The sequence below is a fragment of the Odocoileus virginianus genome, chromosome 4 (assembly GCF_023699985.2).
Source record: "Odocoileus virginianus isolate 20LAN1187 ecotype Illinois chromosome 4, Ovbor_1.2, whole genome shotgun sequence".
NCBI lineage: Eukaryota > Metazoa > Chordata > Mammalia > Artiodactyla > Cervidae > Odocoileus > Odocoileus virginianus.
The window spans coordinates 63,393,133-63,416,134 of record NC_069677.1 but is presented as its reverse complement, the minus strand read 5'-3'; the positions used below and the strand labels follow the sequence as shown (position 1 = coordinate 63,416,134).

Genomic DNA, 23,002 nt, shown 5'->3' with positions numbered 1-23,002 from the left:
GCCAACGCGCACGAACTGGGGCGTGAGGCGTCAGGGACGCGCGGGCACCTCATCATTCCCACCTTCCTACACTGTGCTACTTTTCGGTGTGAGTCATTCCAGCTTATCTTCCCCTTCCGTGAGTCTCTCCTTTTCTCTTCTCAGAGACCCCACTCGTCCCGCAGGCGGCCACCTCCGCTGCAGCTCTCGCGCCCCCAGCGAGCAGTGCGCGTGCGCGCACGGCGGACGCGGGCGCGCGGCCGTCGAGTCCCCGCGCTCCCACCCTCCTCCCGCTGCTGTATAACTTGACTGGCTTGGAGGAGGCGCCGCCGGAGTCGGAGGGCGGGGAGCTCGGAGGAGGGAGCTCGAGAGTTGTGGAGACTAGTGACTGGGAGAAGTCGCAGCCTGCTCGGGTCAGCTGCTTCCCGCTCTCCGTCTCTCTCTTACAGACCTACTTCGCTTCCCGCCCCAGCCCCCGCGCTTTGCTCCTTCTCTCTCCCGGGGGCCCCTGCCGGTCGCTCTCCGGGTTTCGGCGCGGCGGGGGCGCCCCGGGGGTGCCCTCGCCCTCCGGGTGCTGGCGGACGGGCGGCGGGCGGGATGTGGCGCCTGGTGCCCCCGAAGCTGGGCCGCCTGTCCCGCTCGCTGAAGCTGGCGGCGCTGGGCAGCCTGTTGGTGCTGATGGTGCTGCATTCGCCGTCGCTGCTCGCCTCCTGGCAGCGCAACGAGCTGGCCGACCGGCGCTTCCTGCAGCTCAATAAGTGCCCGGCGTGTTTCGGAACTAGCTGGTGCCGCCGCTTCCTCAACGGGCAGGTGGTGTTCGAGGCGTGGGGCCGCCTGCGCCTGCTGGACTTCCTCAACGTGAAGAACGTCTACTTCGCGCAGTACGGCGAGCCCCGCGAGGGCGGCCGCCGCCGAGTGGTGCTCAAGCGCCTCGGCTCGCAGCGCGAGCTGGCGCAGCTCGACCAGAGTATCTGCAAGCGGGCCACCGGCCGGCCCCGCTGCGACCTGCTCCAGGCCATGCCCCGCACCGAGTTCGCGCGCCTTAACGGCGACGTGCGGCTGCTCACGCCGGAGGCGGTGGAGGGCTGGTCCGACCTGGTGCACTGCCCCTCGCAGCGCCTGCTCGACCGCCTGGTGCGCCGCTATGCCGAGACGAAGGACTCCGGCAGCTTCCTGCTCCGCAACCTTAAGGACTCGGAGCGCATGCAGCTGCTGCTGACCCTGGCCTTCAACCCCGAGCCGCTGGTGCTACAGGTAGGCGCGGGGTTCCGGTTGGGAGCGTCCTGCCGGGAGGGCCGCCCGGGGAAAGGGAGTCGGGAGAAGCGGCCCCGCCCGCGCCGGTCGCCCTGTCTGGAACCGGCGCGGCGGCGGCGGCGCAGGGGGACCCCGGGCGAAGTGCGGAGTCGCGAAGGGCTAGCCGCCTAAGGGTGAGTCGGCTCTGGTCAGCTGGACGCGGGAGCATCTCCGATCAGACCGCGGATCCTTCAACGCCAGAGGGAGTGCGTCCTCTCGTTCGCTCCCGAAAGGTCTCTTCGGCGAGTTTCCTGGGGCTCTCCTCCCTCCCTGCCTTTCTGCTTTGATCTGCCGGGGCTTGCGCTTCCGCGGCGCAGTCTGCTCACAAGCCATTGGACCTTTTTCTTAGTTCTCTTCTCAAGTGTTTCTTGCTCTCCTCTTCAGTACCCCGCGCCGGCTGCTCTAACTTCGGCCCCGAAGTCTGTCTTTGTTTTTTTTAATTCCTTAGCTCATTCACCTGGCACATCATCAGGACAGCCAGACTGGGAGGATGAGGTTGGAAAATAGGGACCATGGTCGGAGTGGGGTTCATCCTTGAGTCGTGTGGTTTGGGTGGGATTAGGAAGAGGAAAAATAAGGCACGTTGGAGTTGAGGCTGCGAGGGTGTCAGGACGGACATTTTCATGCTGATCCTGTGACCTTTTCTGTTCGTTTGGTAATTTGGCTGCAGGGAGAAGTGTTAGGCCAGGGCAAGAAACATGGAAAGAAGAGTCACTTCTCTCCTAATTGACGTATTGGCTCTCTCGTGACTTAGGGAATAGGCTGTGATCTTTTTACTGGCGGTGACGGCCAAAAAAGAAAACAGAATCCCTCAAAACTGTGCTTACCTTGGGGAAAGTTATTGAGTTTATACACATTCCCATTCGCCTTTAGTGCGGCGTCCTTGGACAGTGGTTGCAACTGTGGGGGTGTGATCTCTCCTAATAACCACAGGGAAAGTTACCTTGCTCATTCACCATACCAGTTGTGCTGTATTTCAAATACAAGGGGGGGGGGGGTGGGCAGGGGGAACATGACATAAAACTAATCCCAAGTAATGTTGATATACTTCACTCCCTGTCTGCGCTGCTAAGAATGTCACCAGTGGATGGGAGGTTTGTACTGGGTTGCATTTTTTAAAAATCTAAAGTGCATGTATAGGAATGTCCAGTATTCATTTATATGGCTTGCTTTTCTCAAGTTCTTCGCTGCCCAACTTAGCCAGAAGAAACCAGCATCGTTTGATTCGTGTAGCCAAATAATTTTAACACTAAGTATTTTGCCTCAAACAAAACTGTAGTAAATTTTAAGGAGACTTAGGGTATATGTAATGGGCCATTTAAGGTACAGATTGTATATTAAATGTTGTTCTCTTATCAGTGAATAGGATATAAAACTGGTTAAACGTCTCTTGAAGAAATTACTTTATTTGGTAGTTACAAAATTAGTCAGCCTCTAAAGTCTAAGTCCATATTTAATGCATATATTTTGATTTTAAACTTTTTTTTTTCCATTTAAGCTGCGTTTTCTCTTTGAGAAATAGATGTTTATGTTAGCAAGTTTGGTCTCTGGAGACAGTTCTAACAATATAGTTTGCTGAGTAGTCTGTCAAATTCTCTGGGATCCAAAAATTTAGTAAAGATAATACCTTAATAATACACATTTTCTGCACCTATAGTAATAGCTGCATATTAAAAGGTTTTTATCATGATTCTGCTAATGTTAGAACTAACACTTTAAGAATGTTGTACATGCAGCTCTATAAACGTATGTCATTTTAATATGAGAAATATTGACATTTGATTTGCACTGAGATAAATGCTTTATTTAGGAAACACATGTTTTTGAAGCTTGAAGTTGTCTTGCCATTTTCAGTTTACTTTACAGTTGAGATTGTCAGATAGGTTTTCTGATTAACTCTTCCCTTAAACTTTTTCTTCTCTTTTCATTTTTAGTGATAGATGACTTGAAAAAAAAAATAAAAAGATCAGTTATGTTTTTGTAATTTAAACTTACTGACAGTCACTTGACCATGTGGCTAGGTGGATTATAGGATAAGAGTTTGTTTTTAGCATATGAGGAAATACATGGCTGTTTGTAAATTGAAATGTTAATTTAGTTTTATAGCTAGTTACATGCTGTGTGAAGTACAGACTTGAGGCCTTTAGTACTGGTCAATCATTAGAATGTTTATTTTTTTGACTCTATTTATATATATTTTTGGATTCATGTGTTTTTTAAAAATATTTTTAAAAGTACAACTGTGTGTTTTACAGCTTAAAGAGGAACTCCCCCGCCCCCCCCCCTTTTTTTTTCCAGGAGAGGGAGCTACTTATTGAATTTTTGGACAGTTGGTGAGAAACTAGATTTTTTTTTATATTGCCCCAAAATTAACTACTTGGGAGAAAAAGTATTTTAAACTAAATTCATCAAGCTGTTCTTAACAAGAGTTTCCATGTAGTAAACATGCTTCCAAAAATAAACATTTAAAAATCTCTTTTGATAAGGTACTAAAGAACTGAAAAGTATGTGTGAATTTAGCCCATTCAATTTGCCTCTTCAGATTTTAAGAAACAGTAAAAAATCTGAGTTTCTATTATGCCTTGAAAGGAGACATGAATGGTATTAAATGTCATGGACCTAACTTATCTGTGTAAGGCGGTACAGATTTGTAGTACAAATTTCCCAATGTGAAATGATACAGAAGTATAACTCTTTTCCCATTGTTGGATAGTTTTACTAGCTTACAGCAGCTTATCTAGCTCTAAGGAAAAATTATAAGCATCAACAGGATAATGCTATAACCTTTATCTTCTACTCTGATACCTTCTTTTCCTCTTCACAGTTTTACTTTACCTAGAGGTATATTTTATAACAAGTTTGCCATAATCTTATGGGGAAAAATGCAGAGAGGGACTTTGTAATACAGTGTATAGCAGCATTCTTGGAATAGTTGAAAATGAGAGGTTGAAGTATTTTGCAAGATAGCAAGATGTTTTCTGTTACTGATAAAATTTTTACCAGTATTTATACTTAACCTATTCTTGAATTTATAAAAATTGTGAGTGTGTGAGGGAGAAAAATGCTGTCTGGATTTCCTGAACCCCAAAATGTTATCTCTGACTTTATAACTCAGAGATAGTGAAGATGGTCTTATTTATAGAAGTAAGAAAGCTCTTTGTATTTTAAGGGCAAGGGTGTGGGAATTTGTCTTTTTGCAGAATTTTGTCTTAAGTTTTCTAAATCATGTTTTTAATAGGATTTCTTTAATTTTTAAAGTATGTAACTATCATTGTTTAAGCTATAGATTTTAAACCTTCAGTTCTTGTAAATGACATAATACCTGGAAAGCATTTTATATAGTGCTTGATGCGTAGTAAGGCACTCAGTAATTAGAAAGTGTTTAGATATTAAATAAGTAAAAGTAACTTAATTATCTAGTGCATTTGGTTAACAGTTTTGAAGCTTGGAATATGGATCCCCTTAAAAATAGCTATGTTTTTGAATGTCAACCATACCTTTACTTCACTAATTTAGTCCATTCCTACATTACAGGATGAATTTTTACAATTAAACTTGGAGTGAATGTTGTGTCTGCCCTTAAAAATAACTTCTGTAGGTGAAGAATATATCTTTAAGATGTACTAAGATGCACTTTTTGACGTAAACAGATGATGGCCATTTAGCTGATTTTTTTACTTTGGACTCTTGGTAAACTTTTTGTGGGACTCCCTTATCTTTTCTTTTTTTTCTTTCTTTCTTTCTTTTTTTTTTTTTTAACTTATCTTTAAAATGAGACAGTTGGATTAGATCCTTTCCTTTTCAGCCTCAATACCCTGTGACTCTTACACTCTCAACCTAAGTTGTCACTCTGCTTCTGAGCTTGAGTTTAACTGGTGGGTTTAAGCTCTTCTAAAAGGGAGTCAGAGGTTTGGTACTTGATTCCTGCTAGAGTATATGGGTCAGAGGCCAGATTAGCGAGCCCTATTTCAAGCTTGTCTTCCTGGCCCCAGTTTTTACACAGATGAAATCAGGTTAAAACAAATCTAAATTCGAGACTGCCTTTAAAAGAAAATAGTCTGGAGCTAAGGGTAGATAAGGTTCTTGTGGGGCAGTGGCACCTCGGAAGGATGTTCCAGACTTTGTCTCAGGAGTTTCTTTTCAAACCAGAGTTTAAGGGGCCACCTACTTCTCTACCAATGATTGCTGATGTGGTAACCACACTCTCAGATTTAGGCTTCAGAGATGTTTCTGGCTAGGTAGTACTGAATAGAGTACTTTTTAATCTAATAAATGAATAAGCTTATATCTAGAGGTTTTTGGGTTTTTTTTTTCCTTCTGTTTTTCTTCTTTTTAACAGAGGCTTTATTGACACTTGATTGTGCTTAATAACAGAGCAAACAAAAAAATAACATCTGTGTGTAACCCAAGTCTCAAAAAGGATACTTTTATTTTGGAAAGATTGTAGAAACAGATGATCATCCATAGGAAAACACCACTTCCAGATCAATGGAGCAAAATCATTTGATACCCTGGCCTATTTCCTGTTTATCTTCATATCTTTTGGCCATTATTAGTTCTGAGAGTGCAGAAATGTTTTTTTTCGTGTAATATTTGAACTATTTTCTCTCGTATTTCCATTGCATGGGTCAGCACATATTCCTCTCATACGTTAATAGGGAGTCAGTTTTTCAGGGAATGATCAGAATGGTTTTTATTCTGATTTTTTGGCCTCTGGTCTCTGGCTCTTTCCTGTATTGCTGTTATTGTTGCTTATTCTTCACAGAATGTTGGCATGTTTTCTTTCTTTACTTTTCACACTGAAACTAATATGTCCTTAGAATATAAGCCCTGCATTTTTCCTATACATAATGAACTTTACTAAATTATTGTAAACTGTCTTAAAACAATAAATTCTTGGCATAAAATTAGGATAGTTATTCACCCTGGTCATAGACTTTGAAAGATTTTAAATTATGTAATCAAATTTTTTATCCACATTTTATGTCTTTTTTTTTTTTAGATTACAGGAGTTTATCTGAAGCAGCTGGAAGCTCTTTGGACTTAGAGCCCTGGACTATAGTCAGGAGAACTGAATTTGTTTGTTCGATAAATAGTCTGTTAGAAGGCATCTGGATTGAAAAGGCCTTTCTAGGCAGCAAGTAGCTTAGCTGTGTGTAGGAGGCAGATATATAAATGACTAATTACAATCAGTATAGTATAATTAGCCCTACCAATAAAGATACTGTGCACCCTGTCAGATGACTCATTTAGGGAGGGATGTCTAAGTGTACCTTCATCAGAGTGGATACAGAGGAGAATTTTACAGAGGAATTGAGTTCTGAGGATAAATGGGATTATGCCCACAGGGACCAGGAGGTGTGGTGACAGCAGTACTGAAATAGCATTCTAGACCACTGCAAAGTTGTAGGGTGGCAATGAGCAAGTCACTTGATGGTTCAGACCCTGAGTTTTTAAATGGGTAAAGTGAGGATGTTAATACTTATCCAATGACTTGTCTTAAAGGAGAGGATTATTCAGATAATATATGTAAAATAGCTTTAATTGTAAAGTCTTTTACAGTATATTATTACTTTGCACATCAGCCTGTTTCATTTTTAGACGAGTAAAGTTCCTTAGTACACCATGACATGTGTCTTAGAAATATATAACTTTTACTCTTCCCATGGCAAATGTTTAAATGTCACCATCTTTACATATACATATATACCTCAAAATACCTATGTAGCTGCTGCTTCAGGCTGTAGTTTTTTTTGGAATAGTAATTAAAAAGGGGCTAAGGATTTGTCCCATATGTTGCTGACTATTGTATAAACATAGTTTTCATAAGGATTCAGTAATATAAACCAAATAGTTCAACTTTTCTCTGTAAGTCATAAAGTTAATAATTCTATTTGGTATATTAGTAAATAATTTTTAAAATAGAGGTTAAGTCAAGGTTTTCCTGGGCATTCTTAGACTCTGAGACGGAACCTTAAAAAATGTGTTATCTGAGGGAGATCTGACAGGAGTTGGGTGGCATTGACAAGTAGTACTGGGAACTGACCTCTGTGCTAAAGATGACAGGCCAGGGCACAGTTGTGGATTCTTTGCCTTCTGGGGCATTAGATATAGGCAGCAAACAAATGAAGAGCAAGGTAATCTTAGATTTTACATACTATAAAAGAACAAAGCAGACTCCTATAATGGAGAATTGGATTGGGGATACAATTTTAAATTCAGTGGTCAGAATTTAAGAGTGACATTTTAGTTGAGGTGTGAATGATGAGAAAAAGCCAGTGGTACAAAATTCTGAGGGCAAATTCAGAGGTTCCAAAGAAGGGTCAAGCGTGGGAGTAGAAAAGCCTGGTAGAACACAGGATCATAGAAGTAGACAAGGTCCATATTCTGTGTGACCTTGTAAACATGCTTAATGAGTTTAGAATTTTGTTTTCAGAGCAATAGGAAACAATAAATGTGTTTTTAGCAGGGCGTGCTTTGTGGAGAATGGTTTAAGGAATCAAAGGCTTTTGCCCTGTTTGCGGGAGAAAGCTTGGTATGTATTAAGGTGGTTGCAGTGGAGGTTATGAAAAGCAGTTAGACACAGTATGTTTTGGAGAAATACCTGATAGGACTTGATGATGGGAATGTTACTGTATAGGAGAAAGAAACATAAAGGATATCCCCAGGGTTTTTGGTTTAAGCAACTACTGCTGAGGAAGCCCAGAGAAGGAATGGCTTTGGGGGAGGGAGAACCAAGAGTTTTGTTTTGGTTATATTAAATTTAAGACAAAGGAATACACATTCAAAATCAGGCACCAGGTATTTAATGCAGAGAGATACTATGCTCCTAGCAGATACTATGTTATGCTTCTGAAGGGCTGTATTAATTCAGTTTGTGTTTTAAAGGCAAGAGAAGTTAGTACTTTTTTATTGACAGATTATTTAAAGAAATCAGATTTTGACTAAAGAAAGTATAAAGTAGCCTTCTTAGGTTATTGGGTCCAAAAGAAGCTGCTTATACCTTTTTTCCCCCATTATTTGACAGTTTATTAGAAATAAATATTTGAGTATAGTGTTTCCAGGTATATCTTTCAACTTAAAAACATGAATCACAGTTGCTAGTTCTCATGAGGTTAGTTGAGAGTAGTAAATCTATATTTAAAATTTGTGGCCAAGCAATTTTGGTTCCCCCCCCCCTTTTTTTTTGTGGTATGGAAGAGTATTTCTTAAGATATTATTCTAAAAGATGAGTTGTTTCTATTTAACTTGGTAGATTTTTTTATTGATGTGTTTTGACATTAGTTTCTTATTTTAGATACAGCTAGCTGTTGGACGCGATATTCAGTGAAATAACACAACCTTGCTATTTTCAAGACATTGCTTAATATTGTTGGAATTCTAGGTGGGTGGAAATGGCATTCAGAAAATTATTTAGTGAAATAAATGGAACATACCCTGTGACTTGAAAATCTTGAGATTACTAAGATTCTACAGTCTTTGCAATGGATTTTGGCCACTATTTGGTGGTATAAATTAAGAAGCTGAGGTCTTAAAGAAATTTTAGCAAAAATTAGGTAACCATTAAATCATTCCAGTAATTTTACTGTATTCCCCCTCTAGACAGTTCACAAAACTGTGAACACATTAGTCTGTCACCAGAACATTTTACTAATCTCTATGAACAGCTGTTATAACATGCGTTACTACAATGGGATTTTGTTCAAATTTTGGCTTTTAAAAGTAATTTTGAAGCTCAGATTGAACCTCTAAGCATTTTCTATGCTTTTGATAATTTACTTTCTAGAAATGATCTCAAGTTTAAATTGTGTGTATGAGTAGAAATGCCAATTCTTTAGAAAACCTGTAACTAGATTTTTAGACTATATGTTTGATTATTTATGAATTTTTTTCAAGTCATTGTCTTTTTACTAGGAATTTTCTCCTTTTAAAAAAACGTCAGTCTTGCAGTCATGTAACACATTTCCTTTTTAGGCAAACTGCAAAGTTATGTTCTTTTTAATGGCATGTTGTGAGATAATAAACAGCTATAAAATATTTTATATTTTTTTGTATTATCTTTTAAACTCGGTATGCAAATCCCACTTTTGGTCATGTAAAGAGAGTAAAAGATAATAGAACATGAACATTTTAGAGTTGACTTTATATTTTTTATCAGTTTCACTTACACATCCTGTGTCTCCTTTTTTCAGGACTGTATTCTGATATAATAGAATAAAATTATCTAATTAATGTAGTAGGACAGTGGCTGTTGATTAAAGGATGATATTGTAAAAACTTGTTTTTCAGAATAACGTTATATACCACAGGATATTGATTAACTCCAGTAAATAAGATGTTTCTGAATGTTTAAGATTTGACACGTTTGGTTTTTTCATGGCATGTAGACTGTGTTGGAGAGTTTGTATTTTATTCTGTAATTCCCAATGTGATCTGATCTCTGCCTCCCTCTCCAGAACCCATTACCTCAAGCCATTCCCTCCTCATTTCACTGCAGCTTCTTTGGCCTTTTTTTTTTCCTTTCAGTTCTGAGAAGACAGTTTCTGGCTCTAACATATTCCTCCAACATTCTTACTGCCTCATCCCCAGTCTATGTGATATTATGCTCAGCATTTAGAGCTCTCCCTAAGTAGCACTTCCTTAGAGAGGCTGTCTTTTACTATACAATTTAAAATAGGTCCCTGTTCTTCTTTCTCAACATCTTCTGTACTTTCCTGTGATTTGTAACAAATTCCAGAATTTATCATTTATATATGTTTCTAATCATCTTCCCAACTCAGGCTAAAAAGCCTTCCTAAGACCAGGATTATGTTTTATTTGCAACCCTTTACTTAGCATTTCCGATGGAGTTAGGCTTGATATAGGATTTTTTTAATTCAAGATTTTCATTCCACAGTAACTCTCATTGCCTTTTACTCCAGCTTCTTGTAGTAGTCAGTGAGATGTGAGTTGACCTTATCTGCAATTCCAAATTTAAAACGTGAAGAAAAATAGGCCTTGTCAAGTTAAAAAACAAATGTGAAAACACATGAGGTAATTTGTGTGCTTTATCCAACTTGGGATGAGTAAGCTTATGGTATTTTTGCAGCAAAAGGTTTTCTCTTGAGGTGCTATCCCAAAGTCCTTGAAGCATTGCGTGATGAGTGTGAAACACACATACTGTCACCTTTCCAAAATTTGAAAACTTCTGAAACAGGGATGTTGGGATCAAGCCTGATTTCACCTCTTAATATTTGCGTGTGTGTGTATGTATGCATGCTCAGTCAGGTCCAACTCTTTGTGAGCTCATAGACTGTAGCCTGCCAGGCTTCTCTGTCCATGGGATTATCCCAGCAAGAATCCTGGAGTGGGTTACCATTTCCTCCTCTGGGGGATCTTCCCAACCCAGGGATCAAACTTGCAGTTCTCCATGTGTTTTGTGGCTCCTGCATTGGCAGGAGGATTCTTCACCAGGAGCCAGTAGGGAAGCCCCACTACTTTTGTGACTTGAGGCAACTCACTTAAGGTATATGCTGATAAAGTTCAACTGTATTTAACACTTGAGTACTCTCCAACTCTAGAATTTTTAGATTGCACATCCCATTTGGTCACATGAAAAATCCGCAAAGCGTTGTGACTTTTGGTTTTGATCAATAGATGTGATAGATATGTCAGCGTTTAGAATTTACTTTGTGGTATTTACCTATTATAAATGAAAATCAAATTACAATTCTGTGTTTATGTATATACATACTACCAAGTTTTAAATCTTCTGTGTATTTAGTGCTTGTATATCACTAGACATCTCTTATAGCACTGAGCGTTTTTGCAGTTTAGCATTTCATACTTTTTTCCCTTTGATGACCCTGATGAATAGGGGTCAAATATTATTCCAGTTTTACAAAGAGACTAAAGCGCTAAAAAGTTTTGACTTTGCCACCCTCACACAGCTAGTGAGCTGCAGAGGTAAAGATGGAACTTAGAAGTTAGACTAGTGATTTCAAGTCTATTCTGCTTATACACCATTTTACCCTTTAAATATAGAAATTTTATATTATGTATCTTAAAGAATAGAAAATATCTGAATTGTCTCTTTACTATATTGATTGTATGTATTTTATTTTCTCATAAAATAAAGATGATCCTAGTAGTTTCTGAAACCTTGATTTTAAGTTAAAGATAACCTAGACATGATGATATATCTTAGGTTTCATATTCAAAATACTATGTTAATTAACAATGAAAGCATTTAATGTTGCTTTAAATCTTAGAGTGAAGCATTTTTGACTTGATACTTAAATTTCCATTTTTAATTATTACATTGGTAGTAATACTCAAACTTTTTCTTTGGGTGGTCACCCACTTAATGTAAAAAAAAAGCAATAATAGAGTAATAAATATGTTTTTTAACCATTTTGTGTAATCTTAAACTAATACTTAGTTATAACTTTGCATACTGTATGACATATTCAAACCTGATGAAAAATCCTGAACAATTAATTGTAGTGCCTCCAATCCAGTTAGAATTTAAACCATTCTAGGTTTCAAGACTCCCTTTCAGATGAAAAGTATTTGTATGCATTTTTTCACTAGTAAATAATCCTATAAAATACACACATTTTCTCAGACAGCTCAAGATCAAAAAACAAACAACTCCATCAAAAAATGGACAGAAGATCTAAGCAGACATTTCTCCAAAGAAGACAAACAGATGGCCAAAAGGCACATGAAAAGATGCTCAGCACCCCCACTAGAAAAATCAAATCACAACTATAATGACTTACCACCCCACACTGGTCAGAATGACTGTCATCAAATAGTCCACAAATAATAGATGCTGGAGAGTGTGAGAAGAATAGGGAACCCTCCTACACTGTTGGTGGGAGTATAAATTGGTGCAACCACTATGGAGGTCAGTATGGAGGTTCCTTAAAAAACTAAAAATAGAGTTGCCATGAAAGAAAGTAAAAGTGTTACTCACGCAGTCATGTCTGATTCTTTGAGACCCCATGGTCTCTAGCCCACCAGGCTCTTCTGTCTGTGGAATTCTCCAGGCAAGAACACTGGAGTGGGTTGCCATTCCTTTCTCCAGGGGATCTTCCTGACCCAGGGATCGAACCCAGGTCTCCTGCATTGCGGGCAGATTCTCTACCAACTGGGCCACCAGGGAAGCTCATATGGGACGCTACCAGGGAAGAGTTACCATATGGTTCTGCAATCCTGCTCCGAGGCATATATCCAGAGAAAACCATAATTCCAAAATATACATGTATCCTACGGTTCCTTGCAGCACTATGTAGAATAACCAAATATGGAAGCAACCTAAATATCGACCTACAGATGAATGGATCAAGAAGATGTGGTATATATACACAATGTGATATTACTCAGCCATAAAAAGAATGAACTAATGGCATTTGCAGTGACAAAGATGGACCCAGAGATGATCATACTAAGTGAAGTAAGCAAGACAAAGTCAAATCATATTAATATTGTTTATATGTGGAATCTTAAAAAAAAAAAAAGGATACAGATGAACTTACTTCAAAAAGAGACTTGTACACTTTTGAAAACAAATTTATGATTACCAAAAGGGAAGTGGGTGGGAGATAAATTAGGAAGTTGGGATTAACATATACTCACTGCTATATATAACATAGATAACCAACAAGAACCTACTCTAGCATAGGGAACTATACTCAGTATTTTGAAATAACCTATAAGGAAAAAGGATGAAAACTCAATCGCTGTGCTGTACAATAGAAACTGACATAATATTGTAAATCACCTATACATCAACAAAAAGTAAAGTAAAAATGAAACACACATTTTATTTCAAGGTACTTGAAATGTGTGCCTGTTGTGTTAGGCAGTTTGAAAATCTGCCTAGCACAATGGGCAGATTTTTAAGATTTTGTTTAAAGAAAAAAAAAGTGGACCTCAGCAGTATACTTCTTATCCTAGCTACTGTGTTTTATGCACTGTGGGAGTTTGGTAATCAGGAAGTAAGATGTTCTGTTTCTTATTGCTTGATATATTTAATAAATCCAAGTGGTAACATCTTAAAATTTTTGTCTCTCAAACTCTGCTCGTTCATGGTACGTTTGATTCTACGCCAGATTGTTTTAAATACAAATTATAAATATTTTGGCTTCGTTGGAGCATTTTTAATAGAATGCTTAGTAGAATTCTGTTCTTATTAATGAAGTATAACTTTTGATTATTCAATGAAAAGTTCTTTTCATATGAGCAAGTGATGTGAATTCATTTGTTAAAGTTCTTCCAAAAGATTTGGTAGCAAATTATATGAAAGAATTGTGCTTTTCTTAAAATGAGGCATGACATGATTTCATTTAACATTGTCAGAAATTGCTGTATGAATATAAAGTTGCTCAATATGACATTTGTTCATATATTTTATTCTCTTCCATGAGAGACTTGAATAATGAGGTATATATTTGACTGTCGTTCACTTGGAAAGGTTCCAAAAACAAGGAGGCATTTGTACATGTGCAGATGTTGGCAGGGTTCCCTTTTCTCCTGTTGTCAAAGACCATTTTAGTTTCACAAAGATATGTTTGTATCTGTTTGACAATATGGCATGTGAATAATATACCAATAGTGTATGTGGAGGAGTTCTTTATTTTTTGCATTGGAAAACTATATAATCTCACATACTTAGTTATTTTCAGTGCTTTTGTTTTATATATCAGATTTTATACATGAATACTTCTGAGAAATAGTTAAATCTTTTGTAGTCATTTTGCCTATAAATTTTGAAGATTATGGAGGTATTTTAAGTTGGGAGGAAAAGCTGAAAATAACGTATGGTCAGCAGTTTTTGCATGACACATTGGAAACGAGCAATCTGTCACTTTCCCCAGTACCCACAAGAAGTTTTAAAATCTCGGATAAGATAAAAAATGTACTTTCCTCTAATTACTAAAGAATCAGATATTGTCTGTGAATAAAATTGAATTAATTAACTTATTATATTTAAAGATTCATACTAGCATATCTAAATTTTTAATTTACATAATTAATATATGACAAAACTGCAGATATTGAAATTTAAATGGAAAAGGTATACATACAAAGAACAAATACAGTTATTCTACATTGATAGAGTTAAAAGGAAGCACAAATGAAAATAGGCAATTATGGATGAAGGCATCTATAAACCTTTTGTTTTAAAGTTGATAAAAGTTTTAAAGTAAGAGTGTTACCGAGTTTTGTCAATTTTATAAAAGCTCAGAGTAAAATTAATATCACCCACCTACTTTTCTTGAGTTCCCAGAAGAGCCTCATCTCTGGCTCTTATGTAGATTATTTAATTTTTAGCAATAGACATAGGCTATATTTATATTCTATAGTGTTTTGGTTTGTTTTCCCTGCAATCTGTGTAAATATCATCTGCATGATTTCTTCCTCTAATTTAAGGGAAGGGACTATACTGAAAGAGCTTCCCTAGTGGCTCAGCTGGTAAAGAATCTGCCTGCAATGTGGGAATCCTGGGTTTGATCCCTGGGTTGGGAAGATCCCCTGGAGAAGGAAAGGGCTGCCCACTCCAGTGTTCTGGCCTGGAGAATTCTATGGACTTGTATATTGTATAGTCCATGGGGTCACAAAGAATTGGACATGACTGAGTCACTTTCACTTCACTATTCTGAAAAATAGCTCTTAAAAACAGCTCTGGTCACGTGATCTTCTGAAAGTTGTTTAAAGTATTACTTCCCACCCTTTTGCTCTTTGCTCAACTTGTAGCTGGGTGTTACAGTACTACAGAATACTTTAGAATAAGCCTGCCATTTTACTTAGGTTGAAAATAACTTGTTCATAATCCTGGAAGACTTTTGTTTTAGGATGTTAATCTCCCTAGTAGTTAAAAAAATCCATTAGAAAATCTTGGCAAGGTCAGGAGAACAAATAATTTTGAAGTTGGATTTAAGGTGAATAGACAATGTGGTGACATTGGAAAGGGAAACAAGGCTAACTTGGCATCAGAGATACTTGGAGTGGAGATTGCATTGTGGGTTACCAGACTGCTCTTTACCAACCTGTGGGTACAGATTAGAAGACATTTCCCAAGAATCTTTCTCTGCATTCCTCTCCTGCCTGCTTCTGCATTAGATGAGGTCCCTATTAAATACTCTCTTAGGACCGGAACCATTTTTTAGTAACTAATACTTAATTGCACTCATAGTTATTTGTTTGGTATTTGTCTTCTAAAATTTCTGTTTGAGAGACTAGTTTACTCTTACTGCCAGCATAACAGAGTGCCTGATGCCTCGTAACACTTGCTGGCTAATAGGTGTGCAGTCCTGTTCATTCAAAAGAAAGTTTTGGTTGATTGTACGTACATGAGTCAAAAAGATAAAGGAAAGCATCTGTACTTTTAGATCTGGTAATAAAGAAGGCATCTTGTGTTTTGTTGATTGGTTTGATTCTGAGATTTCGATAAGCAAGACTTATTTTAACTTTATAATGTGAGGTTATCTATTAAAAAATTTCAAGTCCATAGTAATGGTATGAGTTAAGAAAGAAAGTTACTCATAGACCTAGAGAACAGACTTGTGTTTGCCAAAGGGGGGAAGGGTAGGGGTGAACTTGGACCTAGCGGATGCAAACTATTAAATATAGAATTGGATAAATAACAAGATCCTACTGTGTAGCACAGGGAACTGTATTCAATATCCTGAGATAAACCATAATGGAAAAGAATATTTTTTAAAAAGAATGTATATATACATATAACTGAATCACTTTGCTGTATAACAGAAATTAACATCACATTTTAAATTAATTATGCCTCAATTAAAAAAAAAGTTTATCTCTTTTGAACTATTGAATATAACAAGAAAATCCAAGCTCATGCCTAGCAGAAATCTCTACTGTGAGAATCTAGGGGATAGACCTAGTATATCCTCACCAGAATGTCTTGTAATAAAGAAAATTCTTTCGTAGAGTTTTCCATCTGATGAAGGTTGGCCATTTGCAAAATATCTTGGAGCTTGTGGAAGAATGGTGGCTGTAAATTATGTTGGAGAAGAACTGTGGAGTTACTTTAATGCACCATGGGAGAAACGAGTTGACCTCGCTTGGCAATTAATGGAAATAGCAGAGCAGCTCACAAACAATGACTTTGAATTTGCACTCTACCTCCTGGACGTCAGCTTTGACAATTTTGCTGTTGGTCCTAGAGATGGGAAGGTAATCATTGTGGATGCTGAAAATGTTTTGGTTGCTGACAAAAGGTTAATCAGACAAAGTAAGTATATAACTTATAGATTTTTTTTTCTATGTCAGATGTTTACATTTATATGAAGCAGATTTTTAAAACTTCCTCCTTAGAAAGCAACCTTGCATCTTTCTTTGTTTTATTTGACTGGTAAACAAATACTGATTTATTAGAGTTGTACTCTTAATCACAGTTTGCCCATATATAGTAAAATATAGTTCATGTTCAGATGGACCCAGGTGTACTGTGTGTGGGGTGTGTGTGTGTACATGTCTTTTTCATACAGTCTGCTATGTGCTGTGGTTTAGGACTCTAATCCAGAATTAAGTTTTTATTTAGTTAAAGGTTACCAGAGAGACTATACTGCTTTTGTGGAGTCTGTTTTTCTATGCATTCTCTTACAGTGGTATTCTGTGTTTCGTTTTTCTGTGAGGTCCCTCCAGTGATTCTTTTTTAACCATGTAGATGATTCCCAGCACTGCAGATCTCTAACTTTGGTTTGACATTAAACTTTGCTTTTATTTATGAGCTCTTCACTGGATAGATGGGAAGAATGTCTGAAGTGTTTTGAAAATTGTCATAGAAATTTTAGTTTCAAGGACAAAGCCTGTGGTTCTATAACTAATGTACTTAGTGAAAGAAACTGAAGGGTTGTTCTATGGTAAAAACCTTGTTATTTTTAATCCCCTCCTGTCATGTGGGTCTGTTGATGAAGAGACCAAAAGTTTGTGGTACCTGGAATGCAGTCAATGTAACAGCAATGTATTAGGTTGACACATTTTACATTATCTCGGCTTATCTTGTTAAATACTTGATTTTTCTCAATGCCCTGTTCTGATTCCATACTCACAAAACTACTCTCTGATTCTTTTATCTGCCATGCAGATCCTTTCACAGGGAGTGGATGCCCCGCTCTGGAGTACATCATCACCCACTTAACCTCTTTATACATTTGTGGAAGTTACAGCAGCTTAAACTGTGCTTTTTTTTTTTAAGAGTTCAGTTTTTTTTTTTTAAGATATACACAGAGTTGTGCGACTTGCCTAAACTCTGCAACATTATTATTCCAGTATTTGTAAAAATAATTCTTTTGTAAAAAAAGTTTTTTTTTAAACGTGAACATTCCTGGAATACATGTTACAATTTTGTATCAATTAATTCCTGACCTTGGATGAATACAGTATAGTTTCTGTATTTTTGCATTTCATACAGTGAGCATTGCTCCAGTGCTTTTTTAGCTCTGGCTTATTCTTTACAAATGTCTCATGGTAGAGTTGGCCAAATAGACACTTTGCAAAAGGCTGTATTTATTTATTCACCCTCTTTTCTTAACTCTTTCTAGTAAATGACCTTTACAGGGAAATTGTGGTTTTGTTATGGCAACTCCCTTAATGTCCTTCCCTTTATCATCCAAACTAGTAAAAGTGATACACATTTATTTTTTTCAGACAAAATAGATCCTTCATTGGGAACTTTTTGCATCAGTTAGTTTCTTCAACTTCCCACCCACCTTCTTAAAATCTAGTTTTTCTTACTTTCCCATAAACAAGTATGCATAAGATTCTTTCCTGCTTTCCCTCTATTTTTAAAAGTTGCTTATTGCCTTTCTCTACTTCCTCAGCGTCCATTCATTTCTCAGCCCATTAAACCTGACTTAGAAGATCACGTTACTATTTGCAGTCACCCAATTGGCAAATTTGTGAGTGACTAATTAGTAACAGCTTTCTGAAATTATTTCCTCCTTTGGTTTCCTTCTACTCAGGTAGTTCCTTTTTCAAAACATAAATCTGATCTTAGCACTCCCTTCCTTAATGCTTGTATTGACTTCCAGTGGTTTGTCAAGTAAAATTCATACACTTTACCAGAGAATAATCTATGTGACTTGGCCTTGTTCTGCTTCGTTTTTAACATAACTGCAGTGCCCTTAATGCTTCAGCTACAGTGGCCTTTTAGTTTCTTTAATGAACCTTTCCACTGAATACCTCACAGCTACTTTATATTACTCTGTATGTATAAAATATTAATACTATGTTAATAGTGTCTACTTTGTCATCCAGTTAGAACCTCAGACTTTACTGTTAATTTTTGTATCAAGTGTTTCTGCAATCTGACTTTTTTTTCCTGGACCTTCTTTAGTTGTTGTCATCATCCTAGCACCTCCAGTCTTCAGCCCAGAGTTACATTTCTATTAGACAGATCATGGTCATGACCACAGGAGATGCAGCCTATTCCTCTAGCATTGTTTGTGCCTCCTCCCCAGTCACCTGTCTCATGCTCTAGCCACAGTGAATTTATCATTTCCCGTACCAGCTGGGCCAACCCCTTAGATCCATGCGTTTGTACATACTGTACCCTGGGGCTAGCATGCTGTTTTCCCTCTTTTCAGACTTGTTTATCTTTCAAAACCTAAATTAGTTGTTCTCTGTGCAGCTTTCTGCAGTCCCAGGCACAGATACTGCTTCCTCTGTACTCATGTAGCACTATGTCAGACTTGTATGTGGCACTTTCTTTGTATCATGGCGAGTTTCACTCTAAGCTGAACCCTTTGGTCTTTAGTATGTAGGGACCTTGTCTGATCCTTCTCCCCTGCCTTGGTGGACTCCTCATAAGTGTTTTTGTAGAAATTAATATATTTAAATGTTTAATGTACTATAGTTTTAAGAACCAACATTACTGTGTTCGTTAGTCAAATGTTACATTTTGGGAAACAATGAAAAGTCTTCTAAAATGTATTTTTCTCTTTCTTCTTCTTTCCCTTTTCACAGATAAGCCTGAAAATTGGGATGTATGGTATGAAAGCAAATTTGATGACTGTGATAAGGAGGCTTGCTTATCATTTTCAAAAGAAATTCTTTGTGCTCGAGCCACTGTGGACCACAATTATTATGCTGTTTGTCAGAACCTCTTATCCAGACATGCCACCTGGCGTGGCACTTCTGGAGGACTCCTCCATGATCCGCCAAGTGAAATTGCCAAAGATGGCCGCCTCGAGGCCTTGCTGGATGAGTGCGCCAACCCAAAGAAGCGCTATGGCAGATTCCAGGCTGCGAAAGAACTGCGTGAATATCTAGCACAATTAAGTAACAATGTGAGGTAGTCTACGGTGAACTTGTCTTTGCTTTTCTTCATTTACATAGCACTGGCTAAAAGGAAAACTACCAAAAACTATCTGGAAAAATGAAATTTGGAAGTAATACTTCCAAATGGATGATAAACTTGCACTGACAGATCTTATGTTAACATCCACCAAAATAAGACATGATTTCAAAAATCACACGATGCTTCTGCAGATAAGTTTGTTCTTAAACTTTGGAGGCTTGAGCTCTCATTGACCGCTTCAGCCCCTGAATGCCTGACTGGATTAATGAGTATTGTTAAGCTATTGGAAATGAGTCTGATAGTTATATTGGCTTGTGTATCAAAGGGTACTTGGTACTTGACTTAGTTTGCATTACTGTCATGATTTTGTGAATCTCTTTTATTTACTTTGAATATCAAGTTAAATTGGCCTGTTTTATAGGCTACTTTTTCCTTCTGGTGTATAGGGTTTTTTTTTTTTCTCTTCCATTTTTATGTTTTTTATTAAATTTTTACACATTCAGGTTACTATAGGTGTTCATTTACAGTTGGGCTAGTTTTCATTCAGGGCTTTGTGGTACATATTTACTGTTAGGATTCCCAGGTTTACTGTGTCTTTTTTTGAAAAAACAGAATTCAGTTTTCAGAAAACTGAATATTTTATTGTGTAAATACTTATATTTCTTCCCACTTTCTGTGGTTTCACCATTGCATGAGATCATTTAAGGTTATTTAACAGTTACATCTCTCTATGCCAATAAATTATAACTGTACACTTAATATGAACTTTGGCATATGTTGCAAAATGTCATTTTTGTCCCTTAAAATGCTTTAAGAGTATACTAGCAGTCTATACCTTGATGTTAATTTGAGAGGAAAAAATAAACAGTATTTTTTAAATGCTAACTTGTCCAGGATAGTAACGCATATGCCAAAGAAATAATTAGACCTAGTCCTAGATTTTAAAATTGGTCACCTACTTATTCTTACTATCCTACTTCCAATACTTTGAGTCTGTCATTATTAAATTCATATCTTCCTGGTTATTCTTTACTGTTGAAAAATTGTGCTACTGCTTCCAAACATATGTAACTTAAGTTACATTTTTGTAACTTCAGCGTGGTAGTTTTGCAAAAATCAGCGTGGTAGTCATTGTTTGAGTTTAATCTGGCATCATAACATTTTATTTATTGATGGACTAGTAATTCTAACTATAAAGCAGACAGGTTTAGCCATTCTGTCCAACTTGGTCTTCATTTCCCTATTGTTAACCATCAACAACATCAAATTTAAGTATGTGGATAAAAATTAACAAATGTGTGAAATTTCTCTCGGCTGTTTTTAAAAGTTAAAATATATGTATATATAAATTGGCTAAAGCTAATGTAGGTGATATTTTTCTGTTTGAAATCATAACTTTTGTTTACAGCAAAGTTTGATGTAGTGTGCAGTATTTAGTTCTAGACTGATCTTATTCTAATCAGAACATGATTAAAGTATGCACAACCAAAGCCATGTTTTTCTTTTTCATTCATTCAGCAACTATTTATTGAGCATCAACTCTGTGCCAGATGCATTACTAGCTGCTACACACTGTCTGAACATGACATATGGTTAAGTAACTTTACATTGATTATCAAAGACTTTAATGTGGATATTTCTTAAGTTGAAATAGCATTCATTAGGATGTTGCTTTCATGTTATTTTACTGTTGTGATGGAAGTTCTACCTGTACTATCTATAACGGTTGCTAAAGAAAGAGCAGGAGGAAATCAATAAAGTTAATCTCAGTTTAAAAACTGGAAGAAGGGTAAGATCTCTTCATTACAAAATACATTGCATTATGTTAATTTTTATACGTCAGTACATTACATATGCCAACTAGCCCTCAAAGAAATATTCAAGTGCTGGAAATTTTACAAGCTGACTTTTTACAACTTTGGAAAACTTTTGAGGGGAGTAGGTAAAATTACTTGTCAGACATTCGCCTCTTGCCCAAAACTTCGAAAAAAATACACATTTCAAAATGGAGCACCTTTTATATTTGTAGAAGTATTCATTTCAAACCTTAGAATGCCAGTCATTAAAGCAGTTGTCTTACTGTTTAGCAGACATTGATCTTACTTTTTGGAAGGGCGGCTGTGATCGCAGAGCAGGAGGTGAGAAAACAGCGCCAGCAGTGATTGCTCCTTGAGGTAGTTTTTGATAACTGCCATTTCCCCCGTGAGATTATGTGGGATTTCTTCTATCTTTGGAAAAGTTGAGGAGAAGATAATAAAAGAATTAGGAATTTTAAATTACAGGGAAAAATATATATGTGAAAAGCAATAAATATTTTGTTCACTTTGCTATCAAGATGTTCACTATCAGATATTTATTATACAGTAGCAATTTATATTTTTAATCATTGCCCATTAATAGACACAGTAAAATATTTTTGAATCAGACATTTGGGGTTTGTATGTGCATTAAAATTGTCTTTTGTACTGTAAGTTACTGTTTAATTTGAATATTTTATCAGAACTGTCTCCCTGTGCCTTTATAATATAAAGTTGTTTCTACAACTTTTAATAATCTTAATAAAGAATACTTTAAGAATCACACTTTTCAGACTATCTCTTAACTTCAAATATACAACTTTTTCTTGAATGTAAAGTGAGATAATAAAGATAAGGTTTTTTTTTCTCTTGCATGTACTTTGATATAATTTTGAGAAACTATCTGGTTGGGTGTGAGCTAGACTTACGGTATGTTTGTCTTCTGTTTTCTGTAGTAGTTGGTGACTTTACAGTTTTACTGCTAAAATGAAATTAAAAGCTTCTTTATGGAATTTTTCAAATGTATACAAGAGAATGATACAAGGAACAATAATAAACTGTGCTTATACTAATTTCAGAAGTTAGCAATGGGTGGCCAAACTTGTTTTATCTATACCCTGGCCTGCTTGCCCCAGCTTATTTTGAGAGAGATCATTCGATTCATACATGCACTTTTCTCCTCCCAACAAAAATTTCACATCGGAAAAATTAATACCTAAGTATTGCCAAAGCAAGAGAGCTTTCAGAAACTTGAAGATGTTTTCTCAGAAACCCAAAATCCAATGAGGGATTCTAAACAACTGGTGATATATGTGGAGTACTTTGATGTTCATTAAGAATAACTGAAGTAAAATGTATTAAATATGTAACTTATGCATTCAGAATGATAAAAGAGGGCAAAACAAAACAAACCAACTCAGTTACCTTTGGGAAGATGTTGAGGAATTATTCTGAAAACTGGAAATCTGAAGAGAAAGAAAAATTTATCCTGCCTTATCCCAGGATAATCAAATAATTGAGGGGGAAGAATTTATAGAATTATTATAGTTAATATATGAAGAATAAGTATTAGAATATCACCATTTAAAAATTCCTAATAAATTGACAAGAGCTAGAC

General features: G+C 37.2%; 1 protein-coding gene across 2 annotated transcripts; it reads left to right on the top strand.

The window, feature by feature from the left end:
- Nucleotides 1–33: 33 nt before the first annotated feature.
- DIPK2A (divergent protein kinase domain 2A) lies at nt 34–22,170 on the top strand. Of its 2 annotated transcripts, none has more exons than XM_020899607.2 (3): nt 34–1,233; nt 16,216–16,519; nt 19,255–22,170. In XM_020899607.2, exons 1-3 carry the CDS (start codon nt 577–579, stop codon nt 19,584–19,586), a joined length of 1,293 nt encoding a protein of 430 aa, XP_020755266.1. In that variant the 5' UTR covers nt 34–576; the 3' UTR covers nt 19,587–22,170. The 2 variants fall into 2 exon arrangements, with proteins under 2 accessions (XP_020755266.1, XP_020755267.2); XM_020899608.2 differs by lacking the exon at nt 34–1,233 and adding an exon at nt 11,599–12,712.
- Nucleotides 22,171–23,002: the final 832 nt, after the last annotated feature.

Coding starts and splice junctions, on each gene's coding strand:
- DIPK2A (XM_020899607.2), top strand. CDS start 577: ATGTGGCGCCTGGTGCCCCCGAAGCTGGGCCGCCTGTCCCGCTCGCTG. Junction 1,234..16,215: donor CCGAGCCGCTGGTGCTACAG/GTAGGCGCGGGG, acceptor ATTCTTTCGTAG/AGTTTTCCATCTGATGAAGG. Junction 16,520..19,254: donor CAAAAGGTTAATCAGACAAA/GTAAGTATATAA, acceptor CCCTTTTCACAG/ATAAGCCTGAAAATTGGGAT.